General features: G+C 47.0%; 1 protein-coding gene across 1 annotated transcript in view; it reads right to left on the reverse strand.

Moving 5' to 3' along the window:
* Positions 1-2,941: 2,941 nt before the first annotated feature.
* LOC142579665 (uncharacterized) overlaps positions 2,942-22,380 on the reverse strand; it is a 238,284-nt gene continuing 218,845 nt past the window's right edge. The window contains exons 3-5 of the mRNA XM_075690094.1: positions 17,275-17,393; positions 3,391-3,530; positions 2,942-3,250 (exon numbers count right to left, since the gene is read on the reverse strand). Coding sequence (XP_075546209.1) covers positions 3,399-3,530; positions 17,275-17,393 — 251 coding nt within the window. The 3' untranslated portion in view covers positions 2,942-3,250; positions 3,391-3,398. The remainder of the gene's footprint in view (positions 3,251-3,390; positions 3,531-17,274; positions 17,394-22,380) is intronic.

Genomic DNA, 22,380 nt, shown 5'->3' on the forward strand with positions numbered 1-22,380 from the left:
CTGGCGCTGACAATGTCTTGTGCGGCACGTTGCAAGCGGACCGAAGTGTGGCGCGACCGCACTGCTAATCGGGAGATCGCGAGAGGCAGCGCGTAGGTGACGCGTGGACGCTATTCATAGCAGCCGCCGCAGACCTCGGATGGGCAACAGCGTATCTTTGTGACACCTGCCCTGACCTGACCTTCGTGCGCAATACTGGCCCAGTCGTTGCGCACGGGCCTTTAGAGGAGCACCTTGGTAGTGACCACTACATTGTAACGACCACCTTGTCATTACGGGGTGCGCGCAGGCCCGAGCGAAATGTGCGTATAACGGATTGGGCGAAATTCAGGGAACGTCGTCAGGACCCAACTGAGCGCCAAGGGTACGAACGCTGGCTTGACTCTCTCGCACAAGATCTAGAGGCCACCACGAGTACACTGCGCACCACAACCGAGACACCAGACATAGACCCGCATTTACTTCATCTTTGGAACGCCCGCAGAGGGTTGACACGACGATGGAAACGACAACGCCTCAACCGCAAACTTAGGAAACGTAGAGATCAAATTACACGGGAATATCAGGAGTATGCAGAGATCCTTACGAGGAATAACTGGCGAGGATTTGGCGATCGCCACTCAGGCACATTGAGCACAGCAAAAACGTGGTCGATTCTTCGCTCACTCACAGATCCCACCACAACAAAGGGAAAACATTTCAACAGCTGCACATCCTAATGCACGAGTACAGGGACGACGTCTCGACACTCCTCAGAGAGCTAGAGAAGCATTTCATACCCACAGGCCCGCCGCCGCAGTACCCTGACCATCCTTATGTAGGCAAGGCGAACGAATTGCTCGATGCAGAAATCACATCTGAGGAGGTGCGGGTGGTCCTACAAGACCTACGCCGCAACACGGCACCGGGAGCCGACCACATCCGATTCGCCACCCTTCGTAACCTCAGTGACGCGGATATTAACGACCTCACCCATATCTTCAATGATCGCTGGCGCAAGGGCATGCTACCCAAGCATGGCGACACGCCGACATCACACTGATCCCCAAACCGGGCAACCCTGTTAAAGTTGAAAACTTACGACCCATCTCCCTAACATCCTGCATTGGTAAGCTCATGGAGCATGTGCTCTTGCGGCGTCTGCAGCCCTTCCTCGAAGAAAAATCATTCTTTTCTAACTCACAATTCGGATATCGGGCTTATCTGTCTGCCAAAGATGTGCTTTTACAATTGCGGGAGGAAGTCATATAGGACCTCCGTCGTCCGCCCAAACGAGAGCACTCATCGCCTTAGACCTAAAAGGGGCATTCGATAATGTTGAACATGACCTCACCCTTCACAATGTTGCACATTCACACTGTGGAATTCGTATGTACAACTATATCCGCGCATTTCTTCGATATCGCACAGCCACCGTAGGAATGGGACCGCATCGATCCGGTACGACTCCCCTTGTAGGACGTGGGACACCCCAGGGCTCAGTTCTTTCCCCTACTCTATTCAATATCGCGCTCGCAGGGCTCCCCCGGCTACTAGACCAGATCCCTGATGTCGTCCACGCTATTTATGCGGACGACATTACTATCTGGTCGACACGGGGTTCCGACGGAGCCATTCAGGACCGACTGCAGCAAGCAGTCGATAGAGTTTCCCAGTACGCGAGAAAATGCGGCTTAAGATGTGCTCCCGAAAAGTCGGAGCTCATAATCCTTCGCCCCCGGAGCCGTTCCCCTACTCCCCTTATCACTGTACACGTGGATGGCACACCGATACCACAGGTTAATCGTGCTCGTATCCTCGGCCTACATGTCCAAGATGTTGCCCGGTTTTACTGGTAAACTTTTTTCGGTAAGGAGGAGGATAAACATTTATTTTAAAAAAGAGGAAAGGACAAGCCGGTGTCTTTCTGCTTGTGCGCGAGGCGCCCTTAGTCCACGGCTCCTGCTGTCTCCCGGTCCCGCCACACCGGTTGCTGCAGGTTACGAGGGTCCGAACTAGTCAGCACGGCCTCCCACTGCTCAGGTGTGGGGTTGGGTATTTGTGGGGCTGCCTTCACGTTGGGGCACGCCCTTGTGGTGTGATATAGGGAAGCGTAATTGTTACAAAGGGGACATTTGTATGAATATATTGTGGGGTGTGTGGCGTGTAGTCTGCTTACATGGGGGTATATATCGCTTTGTAATTGTCGACATGTTACGGCGTCTTAACGAGAGAGGGTCTTGTTTGGAGGTGAGTATTGTCGTCTGTTCAATCTGTGGTGTTGTAATATGGCGTTTTAATGTAAAGGTATGGGCTCCATAGATGCGGTTGGATCCCTCTCTTGCAAACTTTTGTAGCCGAGGTTGCATGTTACATACAACCTAATCAGCATCATGTGTAGGTGCATCGCTTTTATTTTTTCTTAAATGAATGAAAATTACTGCATGTTGTGATTTCGCGAACGCCTTTCTCATGTACACCTGTTGCGTGTTTTGCAATGCGCAGGAGTAAGGACCGTCCGCGCTCCAGGGAGAGGCACCGGTCCCCATAGAGATCATCACGCCGAGAGAAGTCGAGTAGGCGTGACCGGTCGCGCAGGCGTGAGCGGGACTACAGAGACCGGAGCCGCGAAGGGGACCGCTACCGAGACAAGGAGAGGGAGCACCGCAGTCGCCACTAAGTGGCCCTCTTCACCACCGCATTTTAAGCATTAGCCGTGTTTCTTTTTCTACTTGAAATTCAGTTGAGTACGCCACTATTTACTTGGGTCTAACTCGCTAAAGCACGACATGGGCATTAGAATAAAAACCAAAACGGCCGATAGGTTGTGACCTAATCCCTCCCCCTTATCATGAAACCTTGTTTCCAACTTCGGACGCTGTGCCTCACCATACTGCAGGTGCTCCTGCACGCGCCAGATCCTTGTCATGACAAAATGAGGCTTGGGGCAATGGGAATTGGATGGAAAAATTTTATTTTTTCATGTGGAAAAAAATCGCCACTTCTTTCTTGAAATAGCCTGGTAAGGTAAGTGTACAAGACATTGCAATTTCCGGTTATGGTCATAACAAATTCGTGCAAGTGAAATTAGAATAAGTACATCTATTGTAAAAACCACTTTTCTAAAGCAAACCATAGTTTTCAGCAGAAAGAAGCATCGTGTGTTAGCTAGAGCTTTGGTAAAATACCACGCACTGCTCTCACAGCATCAGAGGGAGGCTTTGCTTAGCGTGCCTTAGTCTTGAACCCTTTCTTGACTGGAGGCTTGAGACTAGAAGAAAAAAAAAATGAAAATAAAGTACGGAACGTGGTTTCGTCAGCTGTAGGACGAAAAGAGAGAACGAAAGAAGAGGACAGTGAAATGCACAGATTTGGAAAGGAAACAGCCATCATGCAAAGCACGACACCCACCTAGAATTTCAACTTGTGACGGCAATGAAGCGGTGACCAACAGATTGCCGGACTACCGATGCGCTGATGATGTGTCCGTAATCGTCCAAAATCCCAACATTCACTTGGATACGGTAAGTGCGGTAACACCTCAGAGTGATCTGCAAGACATACAAAGGAGGGCAGTTTCTGGTGTTGAGCTTTTAGTTTGGAGTGGAGAGGGGAAGACCTTGGTCTAGGGAACAGACTGCATGCTTATTTTTCATTATTCATATGACATACATATTTGCAAACAAATTGACTCTACGTCCCAGCCTTGCAAAAGTGTATGTCCAGTGAAGCTGTTGAAAACAACCACTGCAACTACTGGGGGTTATGCAACGCCTTATTGCTTTAGAGTAATGGTAACTGTGACAGCACGCTGCCCCCCATAGCGGTGCTGCAACAACATTGAAGTCATTTGATCGGCTGGTTCTCTTATATACGAAAGGCTAGGAACGTCGCTCCTCACGTTGCATGCTACCATCACTGTGGCAGCTTGCGGAGCAATAATCGTTACCTGGAAATTATAACAATGCCAAGCTACGTGCTTGGCATTGTTATCAGGAGCGCCTTATCAATTATGTGGTTTGGATGATCGTTTTATGCTTGTTCTGTATTGAAATGTATACTGTTCTGTATACGTTGCATGAGCGATCCCAGAGAATGTCTGCACTGTTCACTAAGTTTTGCTAACTGCTTGAAGCCTGTGCCACACTGGGGTAGGGGCCACTGCTCTTGTCTTAGCACTGTCGCCAGGATCGGCCCACAATTTTGCCGATAGATGCGAACACGAAAAATGGTGACCAACTAGAGGCTGACAGCTTCGCTGTAAAATCAAAATCCAGCCTGCTTGAAGCACCAATACTTTAGTGTGCGACTGGGCAGCCCGCTCGCCCTGAGTGGACTGCCCACTCATAAGGAAAGCAGGTTAAACTGTATTGAGCGAACCGATAGCATTGGCCGTGCACAATAGTGTGAAGAGCACCAAACACTTCATAAATTAGTTCGGTAGAAAACTGGCCTGGCACCTCCTGCACTCTCAACAGGCTCCGAAAGCATGGGGATTCAATTTTTTTTTGTTTACCACCCGCTATTTGTTACCGGAATCTCGTCAAACCCACAACCTCGTGCTATCAAGCCACACTGCACAAACCCTGTACACAATGAATCAAACGGCAGCATAGAGGCATTTCAGTGTTCCACTGGTGAAGCAAATGGCAATGCAGGCCATCGTGAAACAAGCTAAGGGTGCATACACATTGAACCTGCCGGTGCCATGCTGTCGGTAGTACTCATCGCTTTCTCTCTCTACTTAAGGACAAGGGTTCATTGAGCAGAATGCAATTGTGTATTTTTTCATTGAGTCATAATTGAGCAAAGCATATTGTTTCGGAAAGAATGGCTTTTGACCTAACTGGGGAGAGGGGTTAGGGAGAGGGAGAACGTGGGGAGAACTACTCGCGTACATAAGCACTAGGTGTCAAACAACCTGAGCCTAAATTACGTGGGAACTGAACCGAAACCAATATTCTCGGGAAATACTTGAATAAGAAAAAGATTCACACACTCCTTTAGCAACTCTTTGCGACTCACTGAAATCGTATGTCAATGAGATGTTAGCTAATTTTGACACTGACAGTTACGAAACACTTGCACTTCTGAACTTTGCTTCCTAGAAGCCAAACTTCAATTTTTTTTTATTCCGCGATAGAACTCCAGTGCCACACATCAGTGTGACGTTACGGATTTAAATGCATTTATGTTGTGGTACAATGGAAATTCGTGAAACTTGCCAAGTTCACTCTTTGGCTCTATTACAATACAATGTAGGCCCAGTTTACCGTTAAAAATAAATAAATAAATAAATAAATAAAAAGAGCCGTGCAGGACACCGTCAAAATTCATGACTTGATGTTAAGCTGGTGCGGGAACTTCAGTCGAAATTTAAGGGAGCCCCACACTTTACAGGCAACGGGACCGTTGTCTGGGCAGATAGTCGAAGCGTATTTCATACACTATAGTGGTAACAGGCGCGTTAGCAGGGCACTTCTGTATTTTAGCTGAAAGAAGAGATTAATTTCATTTACGCCTCGTGACCCTTTCGCCTCTTCTGTTCCAGTCATTAAGCTACAATGAAGAGGAAAATCATTTGTGGTATGTTACCAAATTACCCTCCACCTATGCCAAGAATGGAAAAAGAAAGCCACTCTTGCCGCGAGAACGCCAGCATGGTAAGCCTGTACAGACGCGCAAACGAAAGACTGCTGGTGCCGTCGCCGTGAAGCGAAACTCCTGTACCAGCCAGCAGTGAGGTCTCTTCGAACCTAGTTGTACTTCTGTATGTAAAATGGTCTGTGTTGTATCCTAGAAAAGTCAACTTTGGAAGTTTCAAGGATTTTTGCACAACCGCAATGGCCGAAATCCACAAGAAAAATTATGAAGATCCCACGTACTGTGCGAATCGATGTAAGCGAAGCTTACCGTGCTGGATGCTTTGATTGACGATAATTAGTGGCGGTGTTGGCGGCTAAAGCTTAATTTCTTCAACATTTAGGCTACCACGAGAGGGGCTTGCTGTTAAACATTACCTTGCAGGTACCACTGCTTTTTGTCTGCCTAGTACATAGAACGCACAGGGAGAGATGTTTACTTGGGGCGTTGTAGTGTGCCATAATTTATAACCTCTGAGAGGGTTGAAGGTTGTCATTTCTTCACATGGCACATCGCATTGTGGCAGAACTAGAAAACTTGAATTGGATTATGGGGCTGTAGGTTCCGGAACCAGACTCGGACAATGAGGCAATCCGTAGTGGCGTACTCTGGTTTAATTTTGACACCGTGATGTTCTTTAACGTGTCCCAAAATCTAAGTGCAGTTGTGTTTTCTATTTCGCCCCTGTCGAAATGCGGCTGCCTCGGTTGGGATGGAATCCACGACCTCTAGCAATGTCATAGCCGTAAAGCTATCGCGGCGGGCACAGAAGTGTTGATTTGACGGTCGACTGCTTCCGTAGTGTCTGCTGGACTCTGCGGTGCGCGTTAATTAACACGGCTCTGCTTCTGCATGCCCTGCTTAAGTTGCCCGCTTGACGTATTTGCATGTAGTTTATTCTTTAGAAATAGCAGCAAGCTACTGTACCGTACCAATTATTTAAGCTTGGCCTGTTTCCCTGCAACTGCTCCCCCCTCCCCTCTCGTATATGGGAACTGCCTCTTCTCCCTCTCCTTCTCTCTACAGTCATTTCTGCGTCCCCTCTGGCCTGCAAAGGGGAGGCGGAGGGGACGCGCTGCAGTTTGTGGTAGGCTTCTGAGGGTGCGTATGGATAATTACAGTTAAGAGGCTAGTGTGGCGACGACCAGGTAGCAACAGAAGGCACTGTGCGCATTCGACTCGGGGGCGGGGAAACGCGTTTCTCCCGTCGCCTTTCCCATCTTACTCGCGAATCTCATGCACGATCTGAACCACCCCTCGACGCGGTGTGCGCGACAGCAGCAGTGGGAAAGTCGAAGGAAGAGTCAAAGAAAGCTTGGCTATAAAACAAAAATCCGAGGACACCCAATCACTTACGAGTTGTGAATGCGAAAGCACTAATAAAAAAGGTTTAAATTAACATTACTATAATAGCAGGATTAAGTGAAATGGCGTTACCGTTCCGCAAACGAACTTTGCAGAAAGCGAGTTCTGGTATAGCGTAGCTTACGCGTGAGACGCTATGCCATTCCGCTTTGAATCTCGCATACATGGTCACCTAAGTGAATCTATCTGTGCGTGAGTCCGGAAAGCGCGAAAGTGGAAGCCAGGACCGCTTTATAATTGTGCTTTCCATGTCGGGTGATCTACGGTGAACGGTACAACCAGTACAAGCTGTCTACCATAGCCTCCGAAATATTCCAATCTCGGAGGTCATGTGCCATCGTCGCGCTTATCTCCCGACCCAAACGATAGGTGGCCGATAAGGTAGACGGGAAGAGAAAAAATAGAAAGTCAACAAAAACAATCTGAATACCAGGTAATTTTTAAACTTCCCTTAACCACAGCAAGAATCTAAGCTGTTCGTCATCCTAGAATTTCAAAATGCGCTAAATATTGCTGTCGGACAGCCTTTTGAATCACTTAGTCTAGTTTACAGGGGTTCAAGGCCTGCAAGTATTAGTCGTGAATGTATATATCGACGCTGCCAAAGACAAGAAGAGTGGGTGTATGTTCTGCCGAAGTATATCACCGAACCATCTTTGAGCACTGGCAACCACGCACTATGCTCCGCCAAGTTCACCGTTGACAACTTAATAAAATCGATGGCTGCCGTCTACTGATGACATACCAGTTTATATCAATTATGAGTGCGCTATTAGCGTTCCAATTCGGTGACGAAGGTTGCCCTTCCAGGACGACTAAAAGAAATGCCGGTTTCTTTTCCGGCGTGAACTTTCTGAATGCTTCTTTAATTGCCCGCGGAAGTCTGCGGTCGCCTGCGTAGTCACTTCATGGAAATCTGTGAATTCGTAATCAACACTGATCTATCTTCCCGAGTCCTTACAGCTTCTTATCCACTTCTTATACGAATTTTATCACTGATGTCAAAAATGTATACTTCGTGCATTTATTTTAGAAAAGGCAGTGAAAGGAGAATAACTACAAACAACAGCTTTTGGCAACATATCAAAGCTTTATCTCGAATGGCGGCCAATTCAAGGCGCGGGAAGCAGCGTGCGGTTCCTTGGAACTTTTGAATTCGCAGTCATAAACGATGAGAATTATGCCCAAAGAATATTGGATGGCCACTTAAATTGGGCAACCCCAGACAACTGCTATGCATTATACAGCATGCTCCAAAGACACTACACACAGGCGACACATGGACATTTGCGAAATATTAGGGGGCGCCACGCTTATCTACGGTCCTCAGTTGAGGAGAGATGTAGATTATCTGACACTCAGTGTTCTAGAATTAGCGAATATTTTTTGTCAAGCGTTACGATATCTGCACGAATCATCGTACCAGAGGTTTGAAGTCAGCCGCCCGTGTTTAAACCCCCCCCCCCCCCCAAAGGGAAACAGCAAATAAGTATAAAGTTGTAATATATTCTCTCAAAACTTTACTTTCGCCGTATTAGAGTGGCTTATATAAAAAAAATTGTTTTGATGTTTCACTTTATGAATGTCGCGACAGAGCCGCTGCAGTTAGTGACGTCACGCATTTTAAGATATTTTTCCACGTTTGGGCCGCTGCGGTTAAGTATTCGATGTTGAAACTCCTGAAGTTCATTTTTTGGCTGTATTACAAAAGAATGTAGTCCACCTTCACCGATAAAATCTAGGCCCAGGCAGATGCCGTCAAATTTCATTTTCAAAATCATATCTGGTTCGCAAAGTTCAATGCGCCATCCACCGCGGTTTTGCTCTTTGGCGTCTTTTCGAGTCCCCTCGCCTGACAGGATTTTTCTTTTAAGTAGGAGAAACGGAATTTTCTAATGCAGCTCAGATTTTTTTTATCTTTGGTGTGCGTTTAAAATCACTCCGAAATTATTTTTCTTCAAACGCAATCAGTCGGTAGGGCAGGCCTTCATTGCGATCACCGAGAGGCAAATTCAAGTGCGCTGCCTAACGCGTCTAATATTAGGTTTTAAACATCTGCATCGCAGCATATCGCAGTAGCATCGTTCCGCACGTCTACGCCCGTCTCTGCCCACTCTACGTGGAGTATGTGAGCGATGTCACTCATTCGAGAGATCGATGTCTGACTGGCTTTCCACACGAGGTCATCGAGAGTGTTTGGATTAATGCCGCCTACATTAGGCTTATTTTCAATGGCACACGTATACACGCACAGTAACTAGTGCGCCTTCGAAAAGAAATACACAAATGCAATATATGAAGAGGTTTCTTTAAAACAATAGCGCGCTTTAACCTGAAAATGCATGAGGATCGATCGTCTGCTACAGCTTGCGACGAAAGGAGTTGGGGCATTGAATTATAGCGGGAAAGCGTTCCGTACGACAGGCGAAATTCTTATCGGTTCCACAAAAATTGTATCGGAGACCCTTCGTTCTACAGTTGTAAACCTTTTACGAGTGTCAAGATGGACATCTTTCAACGATACGTTGAAAGGGATTGACAACTGACCGGAATGTGTTGTGAGGCGTTGATGGAAATGAATTTACCATGACTTACAGTGATAGAATCCAGCACGCTGTTCGAGATTTAATTAGGGATTATAATTTTAATTTGGCAAAGCAAGTCTGAAAAACCAGTAAGTGGCGAGACCTGGCGCTGAAATCAAGGTACTTCGGATGTATTCTGCGAGTAAGTCGTACAGTAAGCACATAAGTCAACTGTTATTAAGTACAGCATAATTCTTGCTTAAAGTTCCAGTTAATATATGGCATTCGCGCAATATTCTATGCTTCGGGAAGCAAAACGCACGCGTGCCTACGGCAACACGCTGAACTCCGTATCTCGTGCTTGGTTTTCCATCCTGGCGTTAACAGCGCAAAAGGTAGACGGGACTAAAACCCCTGAATCCACGCGCCACCGCCGCTTTCTTAAGTACCGACAACCTTTGTTGTGCGCCGCCTTTTGCCCTCACACCAAATCCGGTTCCGGCATTTCCGGTTCCGGCACTTCCGGTCCCGGCGTTTCCGCTTCCTGGAGTTGCGCTGCGGGAATTTCCGCTTTGACTGCTGTTAGACGATGGTGAGGCGGCCTCGCGTGCTTAGCAGAGCTGTGGCAGTCACCACGAGAAGAATGCAAAGGTGACAGGCTGTTGTATTCCGCTGAAGTAGTAGATCGCGAACGCTGTTTCCCAAATGCACGAAAAACGGCAGTGGTCTCCGAGCACCCAGGCGCTACATCCCGCTGTACGTTGTCTCTCGTGGGACAAACCATCGCAGGTTGACGCGAAGCAGCGAACACGATCACATCGCTGATTACAATAGGCGGTGCTTCTTGGATGGAATCGCATTCAGAGTTTAAACCGCAGCTGGTACAATTAAAGCCTCTCCATCGACGCAAAAGTGAACAACGCTAAAATAAACACATAGCGTCACTTCCACTCGGAACAGGAAGCTGCAGCTACGTGAGTTCCGCTTGACGCCGGAAGCAAGGGGGTGAATGGGAGAGGTGTGCAGAGGAGGAGGGTAGGTTGGCGCTACTTAACCTGGTCGACGAAAACGTTTATGGAGGGGCTTTAGATGGGACACGAGGCGAGAAGACGACACAACAAGCTCTGCCGAAATAAGCGCGTATTCATTTCCGCAAATGAGGACGTACCTTTGCACATGAATCTAAAAAAAATAGTAATGTGTAAATGCAGCTTTTGCAGCACGCTTGTACACAACGTAACAAACTTACGTAATATATAAATTGACATATCGAATTTGTCTACTTTCAATGATCTAATGGATGCCGTTTACACGGCCGTCATATCTGTTCTTGACTGAGAGCTATTAATTTATAAACCTCATGTTTCTATATTTTTTTCGAGCGTTCGAATTTTTGAAAATTCTTTTGACAAAATTCCGGCCCTAAATCGAACTTAGAACGGCAGAAAGCTGAGCTAGTCGCTAAGGATTCATTGTGCAAAAAAGGGGTGAGGCGTGCAGACAGGACACAAGAGTAGAGTGGAAGCAGAAGCGGCGTTCGTGCTGTCCACTTCTCTACTCTTGCGTCCTGTCTACACACCTTACCTCTCTTCTGCCTAAATCGAAATTCCGCTTCCATCAGTCATTATCATTTAACTTTATCGCTCGGATGCATTAAATCTCATTAAAATCGGTCCAGAAGTTATCTCAGAAAAACTTTTTTTTTTTTTCGTTGAACAGGCCGCGTAGGAGTTGGGCCCGAGCTAAATATAACGCTGGGTGCCTCTATGCGCGCCTCCTGCCCCGCTCCGTACGCAGGGTGGCCTCATTCTTTGAACGGATCGTTTCTGCGCCGCCCGCCTTTTTCCATCTCACTTTCAACGGCCACCACGTTGCGAATTTTGCAAGATAACCAGGTGCTGCGCGCTGCGGTTCTCTTCTCTAATACTTCGACAAATGGCTGGCAATTGTTTTCAAGTTCCAGACATCGAAAAAGAATTAGGCTACTATGGACGGTGAAAATTAAACAGTACAATTACGTTGACGCCAACAAATGCCTCGTGTCCGTGGGCAATGCGAGTAGGCCTTACAAAATACCTAATAACATTATTTAGAACTTCTACCAACTTTCTGTTTGCTTTATTGACAGTCTACTTACATTTACATTCTGGTAGCATTTGTTCATACACTGTCAAAACACTTGTTTCTTACTTTTGCATAAAGAATATTTTAAGTACACCGTTAAAAGACTTCCCTCTTACTTTTGTATAAAGAATAATTTCAATACAAAGTCAAAAGACTTCCTTCTTACTTTTGTATAAAGAATATATTAAATAAGCCGTTAAAAGACTTCCTTCATACTTTTGCAAATAGAATATTTTAAGTGCCCCGTCAATATGTGTTCTAGCTTTCGTCTATATAAAAACTTCAGTACCGCGTCAAAAGGCTCGTTACTTTTGTGTAAAGAATGTTTTACTATACATCATCAAACTATATTTTTTCTGAAGGACATGTATCCTCAGTACGTCCACAGCTCGTACTGTTTGACGAAAAATATTTAGAATGGGAAGTAACTTGAGAGTTTTTGATATTTTTTTCTAACACACATTAGTGCCGATATATGACATACTCAGGAATCAAGCTCTTTGTTTTAAATCGTAGCCCCAATCGAAGTCGGTAGCGATTTATTGTTGACGGAGTGCTACTAAAATTTTTAAAGAAATATGTTCGTACACTGTTAGAACTAATCTTTTTAAAGGTTCTTCTGGACTACGTGAGCGTGCGGTGACGTCAGCGCACTCCGAAAAATTTGTTTGCGCTACACAACCTGACCGGTGTGATAGCTGAGTACTGTGCAGGCCGCGCACCAGTTGCACAGCTTTATCCCCGCCTTGGGGCTGGTTAATTAAAAGCCGATTTACGCTTGAGCCTTGACGCGTGCGGTGGTGCAGAAAACAGCACATTTCGCACACTGGTTCACAAATTTTGGTATACACTGGGCTCGCACATGCAGTGTAAACCGAAATGTGTGTACCAGTCTGCGAAATGCGCAAATTTTCACCCGACCACATGCGTGCGGGCCGGCAGGTGGTGCGGCGTGGGGCTCGAGCGTAAATCGGCCTTTACCACGCACTGCTACTGCAAGGCCACCAATTAGCTTTGCAACGAGGTAATCAGATCAGTGCACTCCGCGATATAAATAGTACGGCCTAAGCTGGGACGTATCAGCACAGTAGCGTCGCGATACAGCTGCTGCTGAGTGAGCGCGAGTGTCCACCTGAGTAAGCGCACAGGTCGAACAGAAAGAAAAGCTGACTCTGTGCAGGTAACACGTTTCTGTGAAAAAAGAAAGAAATTACTCTTACTGTATAAAAAAAATGTAGCTTTCTATGCGTCCCTATTCGCACGCTTTCGTCCCTGTCTCCTACCGACGGCTTATGCATATTAAAGGTAACTAATAGGACGTTGCATCAAAGTGAAGGCAAAGTAACTATGTCAACTGATCTGCTTTACGGCGATGGTAGCTTGCTGTGTGTGAAAACAGATTGAAAAGAAATAATTATGCACTCTTAATATTCAGTGATCTCGATTCACAACACGGCGAGAAAATTTTGAGCTCCAACAAGTGGTCACCATGACATCTGTAATTATGGCATTTCGGATACCAAGAGCCAGGATATCAAAGGCCATGATTTTGCCGTGCTTCGGGCGTCTGAAAACTGCTAACGTCATAGCCGCCACGCTTTGCACATGTATTTGACTATTAAAATACTACTACAATAGGCTTGAGCATTTTTTTGCGCTGGGCGCTATGGAGCAAAATTTTTTTTTTTTTGAAAACGGCAAGCGCTAAAGGATGTTCTTGCGCAAAATAGGATAACAACATAATTTACCCAATATGACATTATTTTTCTATGTTTATTACATTTGGAGAAAGCAATCTGGTTTTCAGAACAATATTTGCCTCGAAATATAAAACTATACAGTCCCTAAATTCACAACAAAATTGAGCCGGCTGTCTTGTCATTTCATTTTTTCGACCTCTGCCACGAGGTACATTCCTCCAAGTACAGTTCCCAGAAAGGGGTGCGCACACAAAAGCCGGCCACATGATTCACCGAGAAGCGATGAATGTCTAGGTCTGAGTCAACCATCGCAAGGTGGGAGGGAGGGGGGCATGTTTCGGCGTAAAACGGGGCTTTAGTTCCGCGGGGGTCGAGGCGAAGCGGATGGATGGAAAGAATTTTACATGCCTATCTCGCGCATGCGCACAAATTTGACAGTGGTCGGAGTCGAGGCAAAGAAGGAGAGCGTCGCAAAGGAACTGATGGCGATTCTTCGTGATTTGGGAGAAGGAAAGTACGCTTAATTCTGTGCTGAAGAATTAGGCGTACTTGCCCTCTCCCAAATCACGAAGAATCGCCATCAGTTCCTTTGCGACGCCGGCATGGTACGGTCGGAACGATGTAGTTGTTTCGTCGCGCATTGTAGCAGCAATCTAGCTATTTTTGCTGCTGTTTATGCTTATGCTGTGTATTGCATAATTCATCGTTGCAAGCCAACCAGCAACGTGTTTGCGAAGCCCACGGTGCTTTCTTCGTTCCGTGATGTGAACGTTTCTGCAGCTTCTCTGTCAGCTTCGATGCAGTGTCGCGTGAGGTAATTTAATATTGGCACTGTCCGTGTTTTAAACTGCACACTGCACAAATAGCGAACAGCGGTTCCTCAAGAGAGCACTGCGTTGAAGTTTTATCTGTCTCCGAATTACAATAAAAGATATGTTCTTTTCTATCATTCTTCATAAACATATTATATGATGTTATCCTATTTCAGTTTCTTCGGCCGCATTTTGGTAGGTAATTATTGCGCGAACAGTAACGACCTGAAATGTTTTAAGAACGATTTTCTTACATACTTGAACTATACCGCGTCATGCGGTTCGCTTGAAGTTGCTATAAACACGAAGCGTATAAATACTTCGTTTTCACAGCATTCGCAATGACATAATGTCTTGTAAATATTGTCTGAACATGAACTCACTCTTTGCTCTTTCCTACTCTGGCTGTACAGGATGAGAGATAGTCAAATATTGAACGTACAATTTTATGGCTCACAATGACATACGTTTCAGCGAACCGGTTCACAATGACATAGGCTGCGCTGGTTAGACAAGTGCGAATGTGAAAGAAAATCGTTCGCACTTGTCTAACCACTGCAACCTATGTCATTGTGAACCGGTATTTTTTGACACTGATATTTTGTTTTCGAGTAAAAATAAACGAACACGTCAAATTCCAGAAGCGTTCCAATATAATAAGGCGTGCTGAAAAATGCATCAGTCAGCCATTGGTTGCTATCACTGACAAAGAATTCGAATTCTTGAATACTGCTTCAAGCTCTGTAATCTGTTTATGTAAAAATAGATGACCCGGACACGTTTTGCACATGCTCGGTGCAGCTAGCTGGCGCTTTTACGTTCTCTTTCCAAAAATAAACAGTTGTGAGTAAGCGCTCGCGCGCCCACCTTCTCTGCGTCACCATGAATAAACCATGTAATTGACTTTTTGAGGGAGCAAATTATTTATGCAGATAATTCGTTAAGAAAACATTTTGAGAAACTGAATTTATTCAGGCCACAACATTGGGGGCTATAACAATAGTTTTAGGCTGTTCCCTTTTTTGCGGAAACGACCTCGCACACTTTGCTAACTTTAATAACACGTAGAAAATACAACGCAGCAAAGGATATGCATTGCGAAATGTGCCCCATCCTTGCTATCTCCTCTGCAAGTAAACAGGGATGACAGTTACAACTTTAGACTTCATGTGAACCTTGTTAAAAAGCTGTTCTATGTCTGTGATGTGCTAACCTGTACATGATGTTAACACTGACCATTTTGTTTCTGTGCAGGCTTCACACTGCAAACATGCGTAGAGACATCAGCTGTGAATGTAAAAATACATTATAAGCGATGCTTGCTGGAGATAATGCGACAGCTGCCGTGCCGTAATAACTAAGTCACTAATCATTTATTATTTTTTATTAGTTTCTGTATTACCTCTCTCACAATACTGTGTAAATATTTTTGTGTGAATAAACTTCTTTTAGTGCAAACTTGCACTTGTTTTCCATGTACATGCACCTTCTAGGTTGCATACTACCTTTTACCAACATGTTCACACATACTGACAAATTTTTACACTATGCTATTAGGTCTTATGTGGGACAAATGTTACTAGGGGGGTAGTAAAACGTCAGTAGCAAGTACACGTACTACTAGCAAGTGGCGCACTGTATATTCTGGGGACTCTTCTGCGGCGGTTACTCCATACACGAACGTCTGTATGTACAGATAGACCGTTTTGCGTAAACGCGCTGTGGAAAATGGTGCCCGCCGTAGCAGACGACGCTGTTGTCGCGTCGGGCGAGGACGACTTCGAAATACATGTGGTCGCTCCCGTCCTGTTCGCGAATGATGACCACAAGCGCACCACGTATACATAGAAGTCGAGGAGGAATTTCAGGGAAGTCTTTCGGATTAGTATTCACCTAAAGGCATCCTCGCACGCATATACCATCGCGTCGGTCAAATTTCCAGGCGAGGTGTTTTCGAGCCTTCCGAAAGAAAAGTTCATCGAAGCGCGCTTCTCCGTCCTACGGATAAACAATACACCTTGGTCGGTACGGTCTACTGCAGAACCTCGTCCAATGTCATTGCGGCCAGATATTGAAGTGGGCCTTCCTTGCAAGCAAGGAATTTCTATCCATAGGACCTACATTTGCGTATTTCTCTTTTCGGAAGGGTGCGCGGGCCTTTTTAGGAAAGGCATGCGTGGGTCCTACAAAATGGTATGCCGCTATTGCAACATCACTACCGTTTCCGACTCCCTTTGAAGAAACAAAGCAGGGTGGAGAACATAATATGCCAAAGAGCTACAGCTTACTGAAATCAACAAAAGACAGTCTTTGGTACCTTGAATGAAGATAAGTATGTAGCACGCCTTGGTCCTTGCTCCTTATCTCTCAGGGATCCATGCGTTAGGTGCAAGGAGGCGTTGCAAGTAACAAGGTAACTATCAGACAAGCTCCGACAACTCGACGTAAGTTCCGTACACCGTTCAACTTATTTGTTACCTCACGGCGTCCGTTGATTGATCCATATTCTATAGCAACAAAAATTACCGTAATCAGAGTTTCTTCTTCTTGGGGCATTCGGTCATGTGTGCCGCATTTTTTTAAACAAGATATAGTGACCCAGCAGAAATCAGGAAAGGCGAGGACGAGTATTCTGTAGGGGTCCAAATAATGGACATGTCTATTTCGCGCACTGCTAAAGTTCTGCTTAGCTGGGCTGGAGTGCGCGTCAGAAGGAAACTGGCGGCTCTAGCCAATTCAGCAGCAGACGAAATGGAAATGTCGACTAGGTGGTCACTTGTAGAATAGTCCCCTCCTCCATGTAGCGACGAGTTAAATATAAGACCACGTTCCTCCCTGGGCTAACAAAAAATCGTACAGTTGAATACGGTAACAACTTGTAGCACCCGCGCCGTCATGTCTTGTTGACGGATTCCCCAAATGTCGCTGGGCCAGTTTTGAGCGATCGCACACTGCACTTTAACTGAATATTTACGGCACTAGAGCTAGGTAAAACCCAGGGCCTTCTGACCAGGGTGATAGTGCAAAGCGTACGCTTCTTCAAACTCGCTAAGTATTGTGCACCTTACGACGGCGACATAACTAGCAATCGCGACTAAAATGGGGAAGCGGCGAACGAACTCTTACCGGAGGCGGGTTCGGTTTCTTTTTCTCGTTGGAGAAGAGCTTGAGCTTGGAAAACGACAGCACCCGGCCGTACAACCAGAAACCGGGCCGCGGTGAATCCGGGTGGCAGTACTGACCAACTGCGCAAGTCCAAAGATACACTTTAGGGCTTAAATTTGCTTCGCCACTAATAGACAAACACAAAAATGTAAAGAAAAACGCCTCTCTATGGAGGCGGCTATAAGGCCGACGACCATAGTGTCTGGCTCACACTCACCGCAATGGCTCCCAGTGGAATCCGTGAAGGTGAGCCAGGCCGTGTACTGCCACTCATCCACCAAGTTTGTAATCCGAAACTGAGGCGCTGGGTTCATGAACCTGCATGCGAGGGAGATAGTAGAGGCACGGTCATTTTTGATGAACACCGTTGTCACGCGATGGATACGCAAGCACGCGTCGAAACGAGCACTTAAACATGATGATTGCACGCGACCATAGTGAGAAAAACATGAACAAACAGCAATATACGTGAGTCACCGCATTAGTGCTTGTTCCTAGTGTCTGAATTACGCGCTGCCTGTAGGCACGAACATGGCCGACTCAACCAGCTTGCTCTCAGCTTTGCTGAATCGGTTTAAACTGCAGGGATGCCTTCGCAAAATGAAAGTGATTATCGTTCGCGTGATTACTGCCCACTGCTTTTTTTTTCAGACCGGCATGTACACCACGATGTGGCATGTGAGGCTTCTCGGTAGGAACGCTAATGCGTGCTCGGAACGCTCATGCCAACAACGGAAGCCAGCACGCTGCCCTGTGGAGTGCGATATTGCAACGCTTCTGAAAGCGAACCGTTTCGAGATCAGCCCCTTGCACTATGGCGCGAAACCACGTCAGCTGTAAAAAACACTCGCCTGCCCTGTGTGTGTATCAGCAGTTCCATCCTAGACAGCAGGAACTCGTGCTGGTTGACGAGGGTGACATGGGGAAGCTTGGCCGGCAGACTCTCCACGATCGCCTGATGCTGATTCGCGTTCTTTTTGGGAGGGAACTGGGGCCATTCGCTCCAGTCGTGAATCATGTCCGCGTGGTCACTAGGAAAGTCCGCCGGACGGACGAGGTTCGGCTGTATGAAGATCTGTGGCTGGCTCCTAACGAAGACGGCTGCGGCGCCGGAGGTGGATGGCACGCTTTCGATGTCCTTCGACTGGGAGGCGCCGGAGGTGGATGGCACGCTTTCGATGTCCTTCGACTGGGAGGCGCCGGAGGTGGATGGCACGCTTTCGATGTCCTTCGACTGGGAGGCGCCGGAGGTGGATGGCACGCTTTCAATGTCCTTCGACGGGGACGCTCCGGCCGGTGGCTCGCTCCCAACGACGACGGCTGCGGAGCTGGAAGTGGACGGCACGCTTTCGATGTCCTTTGACTGGGACGGGCCGGCCGGCGCGACGTCGCTGTTTCCTCCGTCACTGCTGGAAGAGCTGCTACTGCTGCTGTCGTCGCTGCTACTACTGCTGCTATCGTCGCTGCTGCTGGTGCTCGTCGGCAGCTTGCAACCGACTCCCATAAGCATGGCGTAGCCGTACAGACTAGGGTCGAGTCCAGCAGCAGCGGAGGTAGACGCACGGCCTGACGACGCCATCCTCGAGGCACAAGCGAAGTTGGCGGAGTGTAGCGTAGGGAGCGCGACTTCAGTGGATCTGCGATGGTCGAGTAGCTGCCGTTTGCTGTGCAGCGACTTGTCTTATGGCGTTCTCGTGAAGTTTGCTACTGCAAAGGCATGGGCATTGCTTTTTTTACTATGATGACGACCTTGAAAGTATTTGGCACGTGCCCACTGACGGGTTTGATTTGCATTGGAGCCCATGGGTGTATAGCTCAACCCACTACGGTTGGTCGGTCACGCTTAGTTGGCTCTTCAGCATAGGGGTGTCCTCGTTCTACGATTTACTCCTCTCCCTCGAACCGCAGGAGGCCGAAAAACTTGAGTCAAAGTTTTCCTTTGTTCTGACCCTACCTTCTCCCCCCTTGTTCTACCCCTCTCCACCGCCTTTCTCAGTTTGGAGAAGCTATGACCGCCTCGACACCACACTTCCAGGTCAATGTGCTGCTGTTTTGAAGGCTGAGTCATGGTGGTTCAGAGGGTGTATATTCTCGGAAAGAGCATGCATGGCAGAGAACAAAGGAGACGCGAGAAACGCGTCTGACCTTTACACACCGTGTCCAATGTGCAAAATACCATCTCGAGCTCCCCAGGCGAGATGGCATACCACATTAGCGTTTCACAGCGGCAAATCACCTTGATCTCTCGCAAAAGCAGCCCCTGCCATTTTACGAATGTGGAAGCCAAGTGGCACGCTAGATAGACTGGAAGAGAAGAGGGTGAGGGGAGGGAGAAAATGGGTAGAACCGACGCAGTGAATTAACGAGGCCTCCCCACCCTTCGCTTGCTTCTCCCATGCAATAGAGGGGACGGGAATAAATTAAATAAATGGTAAAGAAAAAATAAAATAAATAAAAAAGGGGTGAACAGTAGAAGTGTACCCCCAGTCGTGGACCACAAGAAGAGGTCAGAAGAACGAGTCTTCCGCGCTGGGGTTAGTCGCCCGCATCTTAAACATCTTCATCGTCGTGTTTAGTTCAACAAAAACTGTTTTTACCAAATGGACCATGAGGAAGTGGTTACTTCAACCACGTTCGTGGAGATGCTGCCTACAGCATTTCGCCGCGGTGTCGATTTAAGCTAAGCTTTCTGTGCTGTTTGATTCGATTGACGATAATTAGCGGCTATGTTGACGGCGAATGTTTAATTTCTTCAACGTTTGGTTCAATACAAAAGTTGGGAGTTCATGTTACACGTTACCTCGCGTGCGCCACTGCTAACTGTTTGCGCATCGCACAGAACACACAGGGGGAGGGGTTTGGTTCAAGGTTGTTGTGCGCCATACTTTATAACATTTGAGAGGGTTGAGCATATTCATTGCGCCACATTGCACATCGCATCGTGGCATAAATATTAAGTTATAATTGAAATATGGGCCTGTACGTGCAAAAACTACAATCCGTGTCGGTGGCACGCCGTAGTGACGGAGTTCGGATTAATTTTGACAGCTTAGTGTTCTTAAACATGTTCCTTAACTATATAAGTGCACGAGCGTTCTTATATTTATTTATTTTGCACACGTCGAAAGGCGACATTCACGTTTATGCGCGCGACCATAACCAATGCCATAGCCACCAAGCTGAATGAATGGGGTTTTACGAGCCAAAAGCACGATTTGATTGTAAGGCACGCTGTACTGGGGGAGGCTGGATTAATTTTGACTACCTGCACGGGATCGTTGACGTGGCCCCCATTTAACACATGCATTTTTGCATTTCGCCCCCATCGAAATGCGGCCGCGCCGTGGTCCGAAAAGCTACCGAGGCTGGCACATAAGTGCTCGTTGGATGCGTGACCGCTTTCGTAGCCTAACCTAGACCCTACGGTGCGCTTTTTACTGCGGCTCTGCCAGGGAGGGGGCACTCCGCATGGCTGCCATTGGCCGTTTCCGAGCAGACCACGGAGGAAGGAAACTCAGGAGAGTCCCTGACGTCACTCTTTGCGAAGCTAAAGTGAAGCCGGAAGTTGGCGTTGCTCATGGCGTTGCTCAGCCTATCGGGCCAGCCCTCCTCTCTTGTTTACATTTCTCTCGAAACCACGCCGCGCTGCGCGCAACCGTGGTGTTCGGACGCGCGCGCTCCGCAGCAATACTAAACAATCGTTAGCACGTTAGCATGATTCCGCCAAAGAGGGCAATATTTCCCGCGGTATTCCTTCATCCGTTGCCATTGCCGTGGTGCGGTACATTGCGTACAGCGTTGCATGCTCGTTCATTTCACGAACTTTTGTCACTTGTGTCCCACCTGGCCGCAGCAAAATCCGGGAGAGCACGGTACAGCTAACGCAGCGCAACAGAACACGGAGACCAAGGCGAACATGCCCGCACAGCGCCTTTGCCACGGTACGAAACCTACGGAGCAACACGTGTGAGCGCACAGAACCAAAACAAAGCCGCCACGGCAAAGAAATAAAAATTCAGCAAAGAAGAGGAGAACCTACTACGTCATTTCCTCCGCACTTTTCTCCTAGCGCGCAGAGAGGCAGAGAGGGTAGGGCCTCTCCTCAGTTTCCTTCCTCCATGGAGCGGACGCTCTTTCGACGCTAGCGCCAAGGTCCCCTTCAGTTACGGCCCTAACCAATGGGCGACGCAGAAACAAAATGGCGGAGCGCACGATTGTTTACGTTGTCATGGCAACAGGAATAGCAGCCGCGCGGCGGCTTCTCTCTCAACCGTTTTTCTTTTCTTTTTGTTTTGATTATGCTGACCCGCTCCGCTCACTTCCACCCTTTCCTCCATGCCGCGCGCGCCGCTTACTTTTATTTTTTGTTTTTATCTGTACGCGGCGCTCTTTTTTTCGTTATCGCGCGCGAGCTGGCGCGTGGTGCGCCGTGGGCGATGCGTTGGCACGCACGCAGTCTTGACCATACTCATATTATACCCGCATGTATCGGGACATAAGAAAATTCCACTTCCAACACAACAGATGTTTAGTCTCGCTTTTTTGACTTCGTTTCCGAAAACAGATTTTTCTTATAACGTGGTGTGATACACGCTCAAAAAATGAGCAAAAGTGAAAGGTGCATGACATATACAAGAGTGCTAAACACAAAAGTTCACCAGACGGTGAAATAACAAAAGAAAGCGTTAGCAAACGCGAAGGCCGTTTCATGTACACACACATAAAAAAAAACAAGATTTTTATATAACGTCCTCAAGACCAAAATTTAGACGAGCTTCTGATATATGCATGAAGATATTGCACAAAACTGGACGACACGTATGACATAGTCATGACAACCATAAAAAGGGAAAGCTCACTGGTAATGGCCAAAACAATGATACGCAAAGTACCTAAAAATAGAATAAAATGCTAACATTGTTTCATTGAGAGCCATACCAAAAGAAAGAGCTTACTTATAAATCTGCACGAAAGTATGAAATGCGTGACATGTTCATTACTGCTGAACAAATCGAAAAAAAAAACATGGCAGAAAAAAAATAACATTATACTAAAAACTGAAACACA

The sequence above is a fragment of the Dermacentor variabilis genome, chromosome 4 (assembly GCF_050947875.1).
Source record: "Dermacentor variabilis isolate Ectoservices chromosome 4, ASM5094787v1, whole genome shotgun sequence".
In the NCBI taxonomy this organism is placed as follows: Eukaryota; Metazoa; Arthropoda; class Arachnida; order Ixodida; family Ixodidae; genus Dermacentor; species Dermacentor variabilis.